The 18,848-nt window shown below is 39.3% G+C and overlaps 1 protein-coding gene across 3 annotated transcripts in view; it reads right to left on the bottom strand.

The window, feature by feature from the left end:
• Fndc3b (fibronectin type III domain containing 3B) overlaps positions 1–18,848 on the bottom strand; it is a 334,288-nt gene that overhangs the window by 41,874 nt on the left and 273,566 nt on the right. For all 3 annotated transcript variants that reach the window (XM_046422919.2, XM_046422923.2, XM_046422920.2), the window contains exons 16-22: positions 16,843–16,914; positions 14,262–14,380; positions 12,185–12,290; positions 11,084–11,256; positions 8,874–8,987; positions 8,393–8,542; positions 3,549–3,829 (exon numbers count right to left, since the gene is read on the bottom strand). In XM_046422919.2, the coding sequence (XP_046278875.1) occupies positions 3,549–3,829; positions 8,393–8,542; positions 8,874–8,987; positions 11,084–11,256; positions 12,185–12,290; positions 14,262–14,380; positions 16,843–16,914 (1,015 nt within the window). The remainder of the gene's footprint in view (positions 1–3,548; positions 3,830–8,392; positions 8,543–8,873; positions 8,988–11,083; positions 11,257–12,184; positions 12,291–14,261; positions 14,381–16,842; positions 16,915–18,848) is intronic.

The raw sequence follows: 18,848 nt of genomic DNA, 5'->3' as shown, positions 1-18,848 counted from the left end.
AACTTAGTGAAACCCTGTCTCAAAATAAAAAAATATATATAAAGGGCTGGGGATGTAGCTCAATGGTAGGGCACACCTGGGTTTAGTCCCCAGTAGTATAAAAACAACAATAACAAAAACCAGCATTGAAATTCCAATCCAGGGCCTGTCAGCAAACCAAGGGACAATACAAGTACCAAAAGAGAAATGACACATCTGCTGAAAACCCATTTCTGCCTCAGTAGATTCATTATAGAGGTTCACAATCCTTTCCTCACCACAAGGAGAAAGAATAAGCTCTCTGTGAGAACAATGTGTAACTGCTGAAAGTCAAAAACAAAACAAACAAAATTAAGAAAACAAAAAAACAACAACACAAAAAAAACACAAGTCCTTCCTTTATCAAAGCTCCATGGCCTGCTTAAAATGTTTCAGTCTACATTTTTGTCTAGAAAATCACGATCTGTTCACTTATATTTCAATCAATTTATGGGACAGAAAAGGGTGAGATAAAAACGATTGGACCAAAATTACACCCCTAGTTCCTTGAAATACTCATTTTGTATGTCACTATAACTATTGCAATTGTTTTTTTGAAACATAATATTATAAGGCTGTGGGGATGACCAGAATTCTACCATATAGTACTTAGAGAACCCAACCATGAACAGAAAACTAAATTCCTAATGTATAATGGTTGACCTTAATTATTAATTATTTTAATAGCCTAAAATACAAAGACTTGGGCCAAACTGTTTTTTTTTTTTTGGCCAAGAATTCATGCAGTGATTAGGGCCAAAGATGCGTCTTTCCTATAGCTGTTTAATTTTCATGCAATCTGTCTAAAACAGGATCTTGTAAGTCACCCTGTAAAGCTAACAGGTAATATCTCCAAACATGACTTTCTCTCCAGCTCAGTATACTATACTAGCCCTAGCACAGTAGTACTAAATTATTTATACTGTCATTAAATAAATTTAACTTTCTAATCTAAGCTTTCCATAGTTCCTATATTATTAAACCATTTCATCTTCTCCATAACAGAATTAACCTCTGAGGTACTAACATGTTTTTACATCAGCCACTTAAAAGGAAGACATTTTTTGATCATTTGAACTATAATTGGTTTTTCTGTAAACAGACTCTCAATATCCATCATTCATTTGAGCCTTTGAGCTCTAGATTTCTTTTTCTAAGTCATTTTATTGTAGATTGATTAGCAAATCAACAGACCGCCAGTATTACCTTACACAAATCTTAAAGTTTTATAATTATTTAAGCCCAGTGTCAGGAAAAAGGGAAATTCTTGGCCTAACACCTTGCCCCAAAGTCCCTTTATAAACTTAGGACCTGAATGTTCATAGGACTGACCTAAGGCTTTGAGCCCTCTCTGGGGTAGAGATGGGTGCAGACTGGAGAAGACAAAAAACTTCCTGTAAGTCTGTACAAGTGTAGCTTTTGCAAAGTTCTGGCCTGAGGGATCAAAGTGGACAACACTTGACACCTGGTCTCCTAGAAACAGCTGGGAGATGGAATCCCTCGGTCACTTCCTGCAGCAGGTTGACTTCATGGTCAGATATTCTTAGAGCATCCACACTGGGGAAATTCCCTGAGGTCAGAATCTGGGTTTAATCATCTCTGGATTTCCTGAGCACCTGAACCCAGTGCTTTGGACACAGGCACTGAAAAATTGATTAACAGGGGTGAAAAAGGTTTTCTGGGATTGGCTAAAAACTAAAAATGAAACAGTGCCCTCATCTTGCCTCTTTGTGTATGTACACTCCCTTTATTCAGTTTCCATCTCAAGTCTTACTTCTCTCTTTCATGTGTGTGGTGCTAAGAATCAAACCTAGGGTCCTATGCATGCCGGGAAAGTGCTCTTCCTCTGAGCTACATGCCAAGCTCTCAAGTCCTATCTTCAACTATCCTGACCATTCTGAAGCAAGGATCATCCTCTCTGAAACTCCAATAGGACTTTGTGTACAATGTTATTTTCATCGTTTGGTGAAAATAACATTGTGACCACCTCTTGGCTTGTTACTTAAGAGTACCTCAAATCTGTGAGTGCTCTGAAGGCTGGCGGAGAGTGTTGGATAAAGCCACAGTGCACAATGAGCTCAACTGCAAGTTCTTAAAAGAATGAGAGTGTATAAACAAACAAAAAAGTCTGCCATTGTTCTGGAAAGCAAAACAAATACATAAATTACTCATAAAAGAAAGATCTGGTAAGAGGGAAACAGAGGCAAAGATAATACAATATGTCAGGTTGGATTTTTGTTATCTTCAGCTGATTAGCTGATTTCTTTCTTTAGTTCCTGGGGGAAAAAAATCCTAGTCTATTAGACCACAGAACCAGTAAGCTCTGCAGAAAAAAAAAATAGGTAAAATGAGAAGCCCCTCTTCTGGCAGCAAGTTAATCTCTTGCCCTTCACTCCCTTGCCCTACTGAAGAGAGCTAATTTTTTTCTGGATGAGGATCTTGATGTTGATCAAACTATAATGTTTCACTGATGTGCACTTGCAATGCCCTGCTGGGCCCTATTAGAAGCATTTGATACTCACTTATTCTTTACAAAATGATGAAAAAGTAAATCCTTGTTATCATTTTGCAGAAGAAACTGGGGCTCACAGAATAAGTTTATTGCCTAGAGACATCTAGCTCATGGCTGCAGTCTGAGGCCATTCGCTCTCACACCTCCTTAAAACACAGGAGCCCTTCTGGGGCACACTTGAATAACCAGAGATGGTTCCTGCACTTCTTCTAATGATGTGGTCTTGCTAATTGCACACTTTTTGCTTTGAGTGGGCTTTAGCAACCTGGGGACAGAGCTGAATTATTTGAAATTTTGAAGGGCCTCAAAGGAGAAATAGGAGTGTGAGAAGAGGAAGGTGCTCCCAGGTTAGCAGCTCTGGGGGAGAGAATGCAGATGTTAACTGGGGCTTGTGCAATTGTGTGTGAGGTAATTGTTTTCCCGGGCCTCTTGTGAAATTCTGAGTAAAATCTATATCATAAATGCTCTGTAATACTGTCTCTGTTATGGGGGACTGAGAAGAATGGGAGTGCCCTGCTTCCAGGTGGGGACCAAGGTGGCCACAGAATGAGATGAATCACTGTGAAAACACACAAAGAACAAAAGTGATGGGCTGTCTGTGGTGGCACATGCCTGTAATCGCAGTAACTCAGGAGGCTGAGGCAGGAGGATCACAAGTTTGAAGCCAGTCTGGGCAACTTAGCAAGACCTTGTCTCAAAAGCAGGAGGGGGTCCTGGGGTGTAGCTCAGTGGCAGAACAACCCTGAGTTCAGTTCCCAGTACCACAGAGAAAAGAAGTGGTCAAGAATTACTGATTTTAAGTGGCAGTTAAAATTCTCTTTCAGAGGTTAAGAATTGTATGAATTTTTAACTGACTCAATAAGTAGAAAGCAATGCAAATTTTTAAGCCATATTTGCAGTTAGTACCCTCCAGTGTAAGAATGGCTAGAACCCTTAGATTTGGCTCTTAGACTTCAGGATGTGCAGCCCCCAGGGCTGAGCAGTCAGCATGGCTTTACTTCTACTCTCCTGCACTCACCGGTAGGAGGTTTCTGGAAGGAGACCTTTCACAACATGGGTGGTGGTGTTGCCCACGGTAATGCTGGCATCTCCAAGGTCAATGTTGTAGGCGAGGATTTCAGACCCATTATTGCACGGTTCTTCCCAGGTCAGTACAAGGCACACGGAGGGTGAGTCAGGGGAGGCACTGAGAGGCTCTTCCTCCAGGACACAGAGAGTGGAGACGGGATCAGGGGCAGATGCTGGTGTCTGGCAAAGGACAAGTTCACTGTACGGCCCTGCTCCGGCTTGATTGAAGGCCTGAAAGACAGAAGAAGGAGGCAAAGGCCACATCAAACCATGAGCACATTCTAGGTGATGTAAAGTAGTCTGTTCTGTTTCTAGACAGTAATAGAGAGAGAATGTTTATTTTAATCTAATAACCACTTTCCAAAAACTGCCAATCACATCTTTCTTCCATTAATAAAGCAAAAGATAATATGGGTATATCATCACCTTTAATCATTTTAAAACTACACTTTTTATTTGCACGGCCCACTTTAGCTCACAGATCATAATGTACTGTCTTCACAATAACATGGGATAGATATAAAATGGTAAGTGTTCTTCTCTCTCTCTCCTTCTGTGGTGCTGGGGATTGAGCTTGGGGCCTTTGTGCCTCCTTGTCAAGTGTACTACCACTGAGCCACATCCCCAGCCCTCTTATCTGTCTTTTAAAGTGCAAGGACCTCAGTCAGATTAAATAATTTTGGCCTCAGATTTAGAGGCAAACCTTAGACTGGAATCTAGTTATCTTACTTCTAAAGCCAGTGCTGCTGGGGAACAGCAATAGGGATTTTAAAATAGTATTTACCATTTTCCACATGAACGATAAACTTGTATCTGATGGAAATTCATGGTCCCCATCTGACCTTACTGGACAGCAGTAGCTGACTGGTGAGCATGCCTGGCTCTGGCAACACCGATGGACGTGGATTCCAGGACACTATGCTCTTGTTTCTCCTGCTTTATCTGCTGCTTCTCCTCAATCTCCTTGGCTGGTTGCTACCACTGCCCTTACTCCTGCTGGATGCCCGAGCTCAGGACTCTACCTCTTTTTAAACTCTTGGAGGTCTCATCTTGTCTAGAGCATGAATGTCATTAATATTTTACCTTCGGATTCACATGTGTAGCTCTGACCTCAGCTCTGACTGCAGACTAATGTAGCTGTATCCAACTGCCATCGACCATCTCCATTTACATGTCAAACTACCCAGAGGGCCCCTGATTGTGCTCCACTCCTCCTTACAAAAGTTCTCACTGCACCTCCTGTGGTCTTCTCCATCCTCCCTGTCGCTCAAGTCATAACTCTTGAGTTTCCTTGGATGCCAGTTTCTCCCTCATACCTTATGTCTGGGCCACAAGCCCATCTGGTACCATCCCAGTCCTGCTACACTTTCTCATCTACTTAATGCAATGACCTCCTTACTGGTTTCTGTGTCAGTCCCTGCCCCATAATCTGTATTCACAGCAATCAGATTGATGCAGTCAAGGTTTTTAGTTCAAATTTCTTCTGTGGCTTTCCATTTTATTCAAAATAAACTTGGAAGTCCTTACAAATGCCTACAGACCCTATCTGCTCATCAGCATCCTTCTAAAAAAACCCATTAGCACTCTGACTTTATTGCCTGCTACTCTTCCTTTCACTTACTCTGCTCTAACTACAAGGGTTTCTTTGTAGTCCCACAGGAACACTAAATTTGCTGCTGCCTCAGGGCCTTTGCATATGCTGCTCCCTATGTCTAGAAAGCTTTTACCCCAGAATTCTGCACAGTTCACTCAACCATCTCCTTCAAACCTTCTCAAATGGTACCTTTTCTGGGAGCCCTCTCTGAAGCACTTATTTAAACTTGCAATCACCCTTGCACTCTGATCCTTGGGATCCTTCTTGTTTTGTTTTTTCCTTTGTTGCTTTATATTTCATTGAAACACTGATCGTCAACATAGTAGATAATTTATGTATTTACTTCTCTGATTAGAATACAGGTTCCATAAGTGTGAGGTTGCCTGTTTGGTTCACTGTGGTATTTCTGAGAGCTGGAACTGACAGAGTATGTGCTTAATAGATGTCATATTTTTTTTTTCTTAAACATTTGGCAACCTTCTTATAAACCTCATTCTCTTTAACTCCATAAGAAAGCTATAAAGACAAATCATAAAACTAAAGGAAGTAAGTCTAAGCTCTTAAATCAAAAGTCTAAAACAAAATATACGACTCCAAGCAAGCTTACGCATTCACTCACTCTCAAACTCTATGGTAATATTTTGTGATAGCTAATCGTGTTTCATGAAAATATCCTGAGTCTCTATTGGGATGAATTTTAAAGTCACAAATCATTTCAAGAATCTATATTTTGAGATGATTTTTTTTTTTTTTTGGTGGTGCTGGGATCGACTCAGTGCCTTGCGCATGGTAGAGATTTTATTTTTCGATATAAATTTATCTCAGACAGAAAAATAAGATGTTGTGGAGCCCAGTGTTCATGTCAACTAAGTCTCTGCTTGTATCATCATACAATATAAGGAAAGGGATACGGCTTTTTAGAGTTGGAGTTAGTTCAAACGTGAGTCTATCATTTAACAAATACGTAACCTTAAGCAAGTTACCCTGTCTGAGAGTTTCCTCAGCCACAAAATGGGGAGTGTAACACCTCATTCACTGAAGTATTACAATGATTAAACTGGGTTACAAGCAAAATCATGGCCGAATGGCAGGCCAACAATAGGTACCTCCCTTCCTTCCCACTGGGAAAATCCTGAACAAAAATAACATTTTTCCTATTTTTTTTCAAAGCTCTTTTTATTTTGAACTGATTTTAGATTTACAAAAAGCTACAAAAATAACAGAGGAACTTATATATATATATCTCACTTTATTTTCCCTAATATTAACATTTTATGTGCCACAGATATTGACCTCAACCCGGAAATTATCATTGGTACAGTCATATTAACTACATACAGATCTGATTAAACCTTGCCAATAATGTTCTCTTTTCCTAGTAATGTTCTTTTTCTATTTCAGGATTCTACCCAGTATCCTACTTTCTTTTACTAGCTTAATTTTTTCTTGATTTATAGTACTTCTTTTTATCAGTTTTCAAAGGAAAATAAATTTAAAAGCATCTTTTACTAAGTAATAGTACGACTACAATATAAACCTGCCTCCTAGGACTAGAATTACTTTGTTACTTCTTAAAAGAATCCAAAAATTTAAAAAATCCTTGGTAAAACAAGAAAAATTTCACTCAATTTTTAGAAAACCCAGTATAGGTTATTTATTTTTTATTTGCCAGATATTAAAAAAAATCAGATTTAACATGACTTACTTATGGGGTTTAACCTAACTTTCCAGTCATTTCAAATGAACACAATGCATATGTGGTCCACAGATTCAAGAAACCTATACAGATGGAAATTCTTTTCCTAACAACACTTCTTTAGCAAACCAATGTGGTCTTAGAAGTGCTATCCCCTTTCACAGGGTCTTATTTTATAACAAGAACAGACATTTACAGATATTTTCTACTCCTGATTGTCAATACAGAGAGGCAAGGTTATTATGCAGGTTCTATTCAGATCACTGTATCTTTGACAATGCAGTTTTGGAGAGTCATGCTAAATGAGAACATACGCCCTGAAAAGAGAAAGGGAAGTAGGAGAACATATTGAAGAGATGCCAAAACTCAAAAAGCTCTTTGTGGTGGCAGACAGCTCTTTATTTATATCTAGCCTGTTCCAAAAGCAGGAGAGTGGCGCATAATTTAACCTTTCCCAATGACTCAGCACCAGTATTATGAAGATCAGATAATATTCGGGGACACTGACTCATGGACAGAAGGATAATGGCATCCCAGGTGCTGCACTGGAGAAGGAAGGAAGGATGCTCCCAACAAGAGTTTAATCAGAAATGTTTTGAGATAAAACAGGCTTCAGAGTTAACAAAAAGAAACTTCCTTTGATGGGGCAAATTAACATATGAAAGGAATACCTTCTTCAAAAAGGCCACTTCAAAAACACACTGGGTGCACTACCAACAAGGAGCGTGACCCATAACTTAAGTCAGGTGGGACTCTAAGTCTCCCATCTTTGCTCCTCTATCCACAAGTACATGTGTGTGAAGAGAGAACTCTCCCAGGTCTGCACCACATACGATTCATCTCTCTGTCCTTTGATCTTGGCACAAAGTAGTGCCAAGAAACTGTGCTGAACAAATGGGAAGAGACCAAGGACCCTGTTTTCTCAGAATACTAAGGATTTACAAAGGGAAAAGATCATCAATCCAGGAGGATGAAGTAAAAGTAAACCCGTGATTACTGTCACTCTGAAGACTCCTTGCTCCAGATGCTCCTCTACTTGGACTCCCAAGTGGAAGCTTATAGACAACCAGCCTTGAACGTGATCTAAGGCAGATTGGTATAAATTACTCTCATATTTGGTTTTGGCCCCATATTCTGTCTTTTGTCATTCTAAGTGGCTTTCCCACTGAAGTGTACGCCTCAGGGCAATCAGAAGGCATCCTTCCCAAGGAGCCATGTGCCACCTTCCTTTGGACTCAGTCATTCAGTGAACTGAAAAACCCTCAAGTTCAAGATACTTCCAGTGAGAAGCATGGCAGAGAAGAATCTGGTTTTGTTCTTACAAGTTAGAGCCTCCTAGAGAAGCAGAAACTAGCTGCCAAATACCCAAACAATCACATTTACTTTTATTTAAAAGGATTCGTCCCCACCATCATCCCTCTTGACAGCCTTTGAGTTGATTTCTTGAAGTATCCTTCTCAGAAGGCTTGTCCTTGTGAGTACTGTCTGCATAATGTCCACCTACCTGAAGTCTACAGCAGTATTGCGCAGCAGGCAACAGATCTTTTATCTCAAAGCAGGTGTCCGTTCCATGATAAATGAGTTCTAAGGATTCTTCGTCTTCTCCCCATTCCAACCTGTACTCCGAGATGTCAGCACCACAGCTTTCAGGGCTCTGGAGAGCAGAAATTCAAGTAGTTAACAATCCCATTGAGAAAAACATCCTACCATGTCCACGTTCAACTAACTTAACTAGGGATAAGAGCAACACACCTTGGATATTGTAAAAACATACATAAAATAAAGGCATGAAAGACACACTCAATCTAAATGATCATTTTTACAATTCTAAATTAAACGACACAACCAAGTGCCAAGGGAGATTACTATATACAGAGGTGGGGAAAATCACCTACACAAATTTGGGCTTCGTAGATTCCTCATATTCCCCATGTGGGGTAAAGCAGAAGGAACAGAAACTGATGCAGGACATGTACACAACTTACCTCCCAACTCACTAGCACACAGCCCTCAGGAGTAAAAGAAACACAAGGTGCTTTGCATTGTCCAGGAGGCCCTGTGGCAGTGGTAATCTCTGACACATCAGAATAGGGACCGTACTGAAAGAGAAGAACACAAATATGCTTTTATATGTGTGTGTATTTGTGCATGTGTGTGCATCTAAAAGGGCTAGCTAACTAAATAAAGGCTTAGGGTGACATCCTCAACACAACTGATTCAAAAATATTACCTAAAGGTGTATATCAGGTTTTTTCTTGCAGGTAGTTCCCGGAGAGGTAGATAGATGTCTATTACACATGTCTGTTTTTTATTCAAAAAAATTAGAAAGCTGGCTTACTAAACATTTTTCCCTTATTAAGACATCAGGGGAAAAAGTTAATTCTTTGCAAAACATAGCACTTTGCTTTCACATTTCTCCAAGGACATCCAAGATAACTAAGTCAGATGCCCTCTGCAATTTAATCTTAAATTGATAAAAATATATAAAAATATCAACTTGGAAATGTTGGTTATCAAATTCTGGGTATTTCTTCTGGTTGCCAGTATTTTCTATTTTGAACACTAATGCTCCATTAAGCCTTCTCCGTGTGCTCACCAGCTCCAAGGTTTATGCACCAGGCATCTTTCTTTATGTTATCATTGGTGACCATGCTGCTTAGAGCCAGGTGTCCCTGGAGACTGAGCATATTCTGAGAGAGATATAACCCACTAAACCCACCCATTTTGATAGTGCAAAGAGTTGGAGCAAAGACTAAAATGATTTCCAGGTTAAGAAAGTATGTGCCTGTGCTTTCCAAATGGGCGAGGGGTGGTGGTGGGTGGAGGATAATTTAAAACAAAACAAGACTCGGGAAATACTCCAGATTGGAGGGAAGGTCTGAACTGAACCTCAGAAGATGACTAGTCACACACATCATGGTTAACTTCCAGTACAACAGGAATGAACCAAGGCCGAAGATAATTTCTTTAGACAATATATCAGTGAAAGGGGCAAGAAAGGGAAACTCAGTCAGCCCTGCTGCACGTGGGTCTTTGTTATGGCAGAGACACTGGGAAAGCCGATGGGGACAAGGGCGAGCACAATGGAGAAAGTCTCTGCAGCACTGACTGTGACCATCCTCCTTCTTTTCATGTACCTAACTGTATGTTTGGGGTCACAGGCTTTCTTTTCTTCCCACCAATGCTCCTTTCATGTTTAGTCTTTTTTCCCTCTCGTTTAAATATCTGCTGGGCTTGAAGTTCCTTCCTAATGGGAAATTATTATAAGAAATCTAGCTCCTGTACAAACTTGATATCCTACTTTAAAATCAATCATTTCCACAGCCAGCTGACATGGAACTGACTACGGATAGACAGGCTTCACCTCTGAGAGGCTTCAGAGAACTTCTATTAACTCTCCAAGTCACTGGTGATGTTCTATCACTATCATCTGTCCTTTCTTATTTTTAAACATTTTGTCAATTAACTAAGTCTACTTATTTGCGTGGCGTTCACCTGGACAAAACACTGACCGTTTTGGGAGCTGTTACCAACAACTTGCTTTACCTACACCCTCTGTCCTCTGTTGTTTCCATCTCTGACACAACCAAATCTCTCACACTTTCTGGGCCATCTCCTTCTCATTATGAATCTCCCTCAAAATCCAGATAGCTCTACGATTTCAAAGAAAAAAAGAAAAACCCACTGTGAGGACAACATAGACATATCTACTCTCAACTTCTGGAAACTTCAGATGGAGCAGAAGAAGGAAGGGCCAGAGAGTTTTAGAGTTTTCACCTGAAACAAATATAACAAATACAAGCAAGCTGGCCTCCCTAGCCTTTACCCTGTGCGTTTTAAAAACTGACCTGAGACACTGTTGACTCATAGATAACAACATAGTAGAGGACTTTTGTCAGAATTAGTGTTATTATCATCCCACAAATGATAAAGTTAATGAGAGAAAAGGAAAATACCCTAAAAAGACTCAAAAGTACATACATGGGATGATATTCTTTTTATTAACCTTGAGTGCTATCTTAATAGAATGATATGAGGGCAAAAGGAACAAAATTATTTATGCTGGGTCTACCTGAACCATGCAATATCAACTCAGAAATAATATTTTATGTACACTTTAGTGGTTGGTAAGGAGGAGGGAAGACACAGAAATGCCAAAACCTTGCATTGTGGTCTGGTGCCCAACCCTACTCACCCCTCCGTCATTCAGCGCCCTCACTCTGAAGCGATACACAGTTCCAGGGAGCAGGTTGCCAACTGTGCATTCCAGCTCGGGCCCGTGGTACACCTCTGAAGCTACGTCCTCAGGTTCTGTCATCTCCACACTGTACTCTGACACCTCACAGCCACTTTCAGATGTCGGAACATCTGGGAACGCAGAATTTCTTGGTCTTAGGACATTTCTGTGCTTCTAATTGACTAAATCACATCTGATTTTTTTACAATGTCTTGCAAAATACCATGTACGTGGCCTGTTCTTGAATTTCTCTTAGAAAAAACCCCGGATCAACAAAATGTAAAAGTTCCCGAGTGATGTTCTTCCCACTATCCAAAGCAAATATGTTTAAATGTATTTAATATATTTATAAAATAATTCTCAAATAACAGAAGTGTTCGGCAAACTGTTTCACATTTTAATATAAGATAAAGTGAAAAAATGGAAAAAAGAATCTTCCCTTTGAAATCAAAGGTCATGATGAATCTGGACACAGAACCCAAAACTAGTACCATAGTTTATTCCATTTTAGACGTAAATGGTGGGAAAAAATAGTCTGCTACAATTATTCTACATATTTGCACGTGCAATTTACATGTTGTAAACTGTTGGCACAACAGGAAGTACAAATGCAGCCAAAGTTAATGCTATAAAAATACCAGGACCCACGTGACAAAGCAGCAGGGGTGGTGACACACAGAGGAAGAGGAATTCACAGTTATCCTATGAACTGTTTCTTGGCTTAACCGCTAAGTAGAGCACAACTTTTCTTTATAAATAAAGTTGAAATGTCCTTAGAAAGAGGCTATCCTAAACTCCCTAGAAGAGTGCTCTCTGAAGGGTAAGGGACAAACAGCTTGCATGCCACCATCAGGAAGAGGAGGATGAGTGACAGCGAGGGAGGCAAGGAATGGTGAAAACCCAGCCCAACATAGATCAAGAAGAGTATGGCCATCTCTGGCAGGAAAAAAAAGAAAATCAGTTTTCAGAAGGAAGTCTTGAAATTTAAATTACAAAGCATTAAGTCTTAATCTCCAGTGTCCAAGCTGCCAATGTCAATGTGAAGATTCGTTCACTCACCCCACTCTAAGTGGACTTCTTTGTGCTTTGGTCTACCCAAAACCCTCGGTGGTCGACACTGACCTGGTGCAATACTTAGTGTGCGAACAGGGAGACTTTCAGAACACTGCAGGAGAAATACCAGAGAGAATCATCTCTTAGTTACTGTGAATTTATCAGACCTCTATATTCCAGGCAAATTCTACCCCATAACTGTAAATGCAAACAAAAGAGAACTCCATATTGAATGTGTACACACTACTATATGCTTTTTACACTAAAAGATCTTTACATGAGTGGTGTATGTATGTATGTGTGTGTGTGTGTGTGTGTGTGTACACTTCTACTGTATCTTATACTGTATACGGCATTGGTTAAAACAAGAATCATTCTTTCTCTCTCTCTTTTTTTGGGTGGTAACAGGGATTGAATTCAGAGGCACTCTACCACTGAGCTACATCCCCAGCCCTTCTTATTTAATTTTAAGACAGGGTCTTGCTAACTTGCAGAGGCAAGCTCAAACTTGAGATCCTCTTGCCTCAGTCTCCTGAGTAGCTGGAATTACGGGTTTGTACCACGGTGTCCAGCAAGAATGGTTCTTTTTGAAGTCAGAAGAGTAGGTTTGAGAGTTATATATCCTAAGGTCATAATTATTTTCCTTTAAATCAAAATAAGAAAGAGCCTTCATGAGGAAAGAAGAGAACACAAAATGACAGCTGGATGAAATTTCAGAATGGTGCCATCAATGGCCAGCCATTCAGACAGAGCAGAAAAGCAAAGTCTACTAGTATTAACCAACTGAATCTGACATTAACCAGCAGGTTCTGTTAATGCTACAATAAGTAGGCCTTCTTTTTGTAGGACTTGGCTGAAGAAGGCTAGTGGTATGGAAGATGACCCTCTTGTTGAGGTACGGGCCATACAGCTTAACCAAACTCAATCTCCCTGAGAAGTGTGCACAAAATGGACTACACACATTCAAGCAGTACAGCCTCTGTGCTGCCCCATGCAGCCCCTCATAGGGTATAGATAGGAGGCACCAGCTGATAATCTAAGGCTTTGTTTGGCATATACTTCATGTTGGAAGGCAGCACAGAAAACCACAGTACTGCCTAAGAAATGTCCTGGTTAGGACATTCCTTTCAAGGGCATCTGTCTATATGGGCTATCTAGACATCACAGGAGTGGGTGAGCAGAGGGGCAGTGGTGGACATAAATGAAAGAAAACATTAGAAATGGATTGTTGGGGAAAAATTCAGGCATTTAATTGGCAGGCACGGTCTTGAAAAGCCAATCCAGCACAGGCCTTCAAGGTACCATTTCTCCTCTCTAACTATTAATGGTATTAAACTATCATGTTAAATATCTCTACAATGAAAACATGCCTTACCATCATGCCTTGCACTCACTTCCTGAATACAAATTAAAGCCATTTAGACAATTGTCTCATTTCTAGAGCACTTCATGTACATTTACACTGAACCTGTGAGAACAGCATGTAGTTGAAACTAAGCCTCCTAAAAGGGTAACTGGCTGGTCTAAGGTCATACAGACAGGAGATGATGTAGGCTGTGGCCTACAGGTATGTACACCGGGTTCTGCACATTGTACCACATACTTTCAGCTCAGTCATAAATATATGTCATTTTCACAGTTTCCCAGCAGATGGCAGTAAAGAACCTTGAGGAAGGTCTGTCTCCAATGCTCACCAACTGATAGCTGTGATAAAGAAGAGCTGTGCAGGAGGTCTTATCTTGCTGACTCTAAATTCTATACCTTTCTTGTCTCTCATATTTAGCTAATGCAAATCCCAGACCATTTTCAACTGACACATGTGATTATGGCCAAATCTTCTGGGAAATAACTAAATGATAAATGCACCTGAAAGTATCACAGTTCAGCTGAGAATCATTTGGGACTATTTTTTCTGTCCTCTAAAGCACAATTTTAAAAGGTCTATTTTTCATTTCCTAAAGTGATAACATGGAAGGCTGCATCACCAAGATGCATTTTAAAACTGCAACTTATTCTGATCTTCTAAATTCAGCTAGTCCGAATCTGATCAAAGATATTTTCTTTTATCCAGAAACAAACCAACCTGACTGTGCCCACCGGTGCTGATGCAGCATGCTCGGAGTTTGTACAAAGTGCCTGGTTTCAACTGGGTGAAAGTATATTCTGTAGCTGATCCACTGTATGCCACTTCCCACTGATTGGCTGTAAAACAAGACTTGTGTGAGTTCATGCCTTTTGTAAAAATGTAATACCAAGCATTACTGATAAGAAAAGCTGTGAGTGGTTGCCATGAAAACAAATATCACCTATTCTTTTTTCTGTTAGTGCAAAGGAGTGTCTTTCCATTTCCCTGCTAAGTTAAACCCTAGAATAACATGGAGTCATTTCAGTACTTGGTACTGTTGGTTAGACTACTTGCCATCACCATGATCACACTGCTGGCTCTGAGGTTTGGGTGTGGGAAACCACATGACATCTGTAGCTGGCACAGGAGGTGGGTGGTGGTGGTGGTGCGGGGACAGTGTTGAGCACGCTGTGAAATGCTTATGGTGGGAGGAGGCTGTGGGGCCAGCTGTGTCGTGCTGTCTGCTCAGCAGTGGGGCTCCTGACAAGTCTGGGCACTGCTGAAGGCTTTCTACCCAGCCCTATCTGCCTGAAGGTCACAGCAAGCAATATCTTCCCTCTACAGACTGAGACCTTTGGATAAAGGATGGCTGTCTTCATGCAGCCCCACTTAAAAGACAAAATGCCTGGGAGGGTGACAAATTAAAGATAAAACACGAGGTGTAAGCCAGGCTATCCAGCCACTTTTCAGGAGAGAAGAGAGAAAGATGGTGGCTGATGCCATCGGGGAAAGGCACCATGGGCTACTTCAACCGACTGCCTGCCTCACCAATCTGGGCCACTGGGATATCCTCCCGCCTGTTTGCTCCCACTCAGGCTGTTCCCAGTTCACTACTTTACGGAAACCTTTTACTCCAAGAAGCTGTTTTAGGGGGAAAATGTATACTCTATTACGTGATATTTTACTGATGTCCACAAATTCCCTCAGCAGCTTATTAGGTTAGAGTTACAATAAAAGTACATGTACTAGGGCTACCTGGGAAGGAGAATATTGAAGACAATTACCTAACATTAATGGTCAGAAAACTGAAAAAGGGACTGGCATAAGGACAGCTAAAAAAGATACAATTGGTCACTTTCCCAGGTACTGGAAAAGTTTTTAATGTTAAGTGCTGAATGTTTTATGTTAATGTTAAGTACTTTAGATTTGTCTTCTGTAGCTCAGAGAGCCAGGAGAATTCAAAACATATATAAATTTTTGCAGTGAGCCCCTGGCATATGTACAACTTCTCTCCCACGTAAGTTTTCCGATGTAAAATACTAAGTAAGACTTTTAGGATAGAATATGTTTTTATGGTAAGAACAGCTGTGCCCATGTCAAAGAATTCTCATCTCTCAGCTTAAATTAAGAGCTGATAGACTTAACCAAAAAACTCCAGGTGGTGTCATGGTACAAAATAAAAAGCAAGCCACATACCAACACTACTTATTTGTAAAAGTTACTGTCAGTCTCTTCCTTTCTTTCTTTTGCCAATATGCATGTATATTATTATTACTATTTCTACAGCTACTATATTATTATTATGCAATACTGGGGACTGAATTAAGAAGTGCTCTACCACTGAGCTACATCCTCAGCCCTTTTTTAATTGTTTATATTTTGAGACAAGGTCTCACTAAGTTGCCCAGGTTGGCCTTGAAATTGCTATCCTCCTACCTCAGAGTCCTAAGTCACTGTGGTTACAGGATGTGCCACTGTGCCCAACATGCTTCACTTTTTAAAAATGAATGATTATCAAAATTATAGAAGATAACATATCCTTTTTAAAGTTCTGGTAACTATACTTTCTATTAAAGCCTAGTCAATTCTATTAGAAAATATAATATTTAAAAAGGCACTAACCAAGGAATTTCGACTTCTTCTTTTATTTATTACTTTAGTTGTAGTTGGACACAATACCTTTATTTTATTCATTTATTTTTATGTGGTGCCGAGGATTGAACCCAGCACCTCACATGCGCTGAGCTACAACCCCAGCCTTGGAATTCTGAGTTCTAACACTGTTGACTAGTAATGGGTACATCCTCTAACTCCAAAGTCACAGTAGAGACTGAAAGACTTTCCTGCACTTGTTACTAAAGTGCAACACTGGTCATGATCCCTCGATCCAGTATGCTGTCTGTCCTGTGTGGCAAGCTGTCGAGGACTACGCTTCTTTACTCACCCTATCTTATACTTCCTGGAAAGTTGTTTCCAACACTTTGCTCATGAGAATTTGCAGAAAAAGTGTGTCAGATTAGGGATGAAAACCTTAAATTTATTTATTCTATTAACTAGGAACTCTGATTTAAAAAAATAATAAGATTCAGAAAATAGAAAAAAAAAACATGACAAAAAGGTATACTTCAAGTAGACTCTCATCTCTGGTGCTGTGTTTGAAAGAAAAAACAGGTAATATGTGGATAAAGTTTGTTTATTGTAGAGGGCTCTGTATTATTAGAATGAATGGCTGCCTACTACTCTATAAAGATACTTAATGTATTAGAAAATATGGATAACTACTGCAAAATTTGTATAAAAACATTTCCAAGAACTTCACCTTCAGAATTTCCATCAGTAATCTCCAGCAAGTACTTGAGGATTTCTGAGCCACCGTTGTCCTTGGGAGGATCTGAAAATAAGCACATATCTTATTAGCAATGGGCAGTACTGATTTTTATTGGCAAATATAATTAGAAAACACAAAAATCACATAACATTACACCATTTTAATTCTAGACTTGACCAAAAAGTGTAATAATTAATTTAATTCACTAGACTCCTTCCTTGAAAAACAAAGGAAACAAACATACCAAGAAACTCTAAATATTATCAGACTATTCAAAATTCTCAGAGCTAGAAATGTCAGAATTAAATTTATTTAGCAAGATGGGAACAAAACTCAAAATATGAACTGATATTTCTAAGAATTATATTAGTAAATTTGCTTAGAGAATTCCTTAGGCAGCTCTTCAATATTTGGTGATTTTTTAAAAATATAAGATGAAACAGCCATATATTGCTTTTTGTTTTTATTATCTTATTGGTTCTTTTAACTTCATTTATTTTATCAGTAACTAGATTCTTTTGCCAGATAAAGAAAATAGAAGTGCAAAATAATCTACAAAATAAATAAAACCTCAGAATGTAATAAGTATGTCCCATCAGCTTTCTCCTAAGTGGCCGTCATGTCTCTGCTGAACCTGACGTGAACACAGATCTGCGCAACAAGGATGTGTGCTCCTCGCAGACGGCACCCTGGGTGTGTGTCTCCCGGTGACTCTGCTCCTACAGGAGTTTTATTTTCTGAGCAGAACAACACCTTGCATTATAATTTTGCAAGTATGGAGAAATCTGCCTCTATCAGTCTACTGCTTCATATTATTAGGCGCAAAGAACGTTCTTCTAAGAGACCTGGAGTAGTTTGCACACATAGATTTAGGGAATTCACCTTCCCTCTGCTTTTACCTGGTATTTCCATTAACATATATATATATATATATATATATATATATATATATATATATATACACATACACACACACACACACACACACACATACATACATACATACACACACTTCAATAACAGACATTCATGATAATAATTATAAAGCCAAACATTATAGCATAACACTAATCAGGGGGAAAGATCCTAATAATTCTGTCTTGAAAATTATTAGGTAACTTGAAATAGTTATGTGTCTTGAATGCTGGTCTCCTTAATATCACGTGGTTGTGAGGTAAAAAATCTTTTTTTGTTTTGGGTAGTGGAGCTTTAACCCAGGGGTACTTTACCAGTGAGCTATACCCCTTTTTATTTTTTATTTTGAGAGAGGGTCTCACTAAGTTGCTCAGACTGGCCTTGAACTCTTCTTCTTCAGCCTCCCAAGTTGCTGGGATTATAGGTAGGTATGTACCACCATACCTGGCATGAGGTAAAATCTTATTTTAGACTACTTTTTTTCACCTTTTTAGTTATATGATACTGGTGAAAATTACAAACATAACATCTCAATATATAAAATGTTTATCAATCTTCCAGTTGTATTCATTTCAGTGAAATAATCCAAATTACATCGATGAGCCACATCCTACCAGACAACCCCAAACCCCACATGAACTTAAATATGAAAACTTCCTGTAGTTCAAAATGGTGGTTATATACTAACAATATGAAAACAAAACTTATCATATCTAAATGTAACTTAAACATACTATATATCAAAATTACTTAATGTGGCATACCAAAGATTTGAAATTCATTTTCAATATTAACTTTATGAATAATTTTCTTCCTATTAAATACTGTTAATTTTTTTTAGGGTGAGTTAGTGAAGAATTAATTATATATTCAGAAATTACCACATTCTAGTCAATAATAATACATTAAAAATGAAGGAAGAAAAACAGGTTAACATAGGAGAATCATAAAGAGAACGAGATACTATTAAAACAGTTCATTTAAATTTCCATTAAAATTTAACTAATGTGTGCTGGGCAAGGTGGCGCACAACTGTAATCCCAGCAACTCTGGAAACTTGAGGCAGGAGGATCATGAGTGTA

This window comes from Marmota monax, unplaced genomic scaffold (assembly GCF_021218885.2).
Source record: "Marmota monax isolate L192 unplaced genomic scaffold, Marmota_monax_Labrador192_F-V1.1 WCK01_AAM20220418_F8-fsc00110, whole genome shotgun sequence".
Classification (NCBI taxonomy): domain Eukaryota; kingdom Metazoa; phylum Chordata; class Mammalia; order Rodentia; family Sciuridae; genus Marmota; species Marmota monax.
The sequence above is the reverse complement of the archived record's forward strand: the minus strand, read 5'-3'. Positions and strand labels throughout refer to the sequence as shown.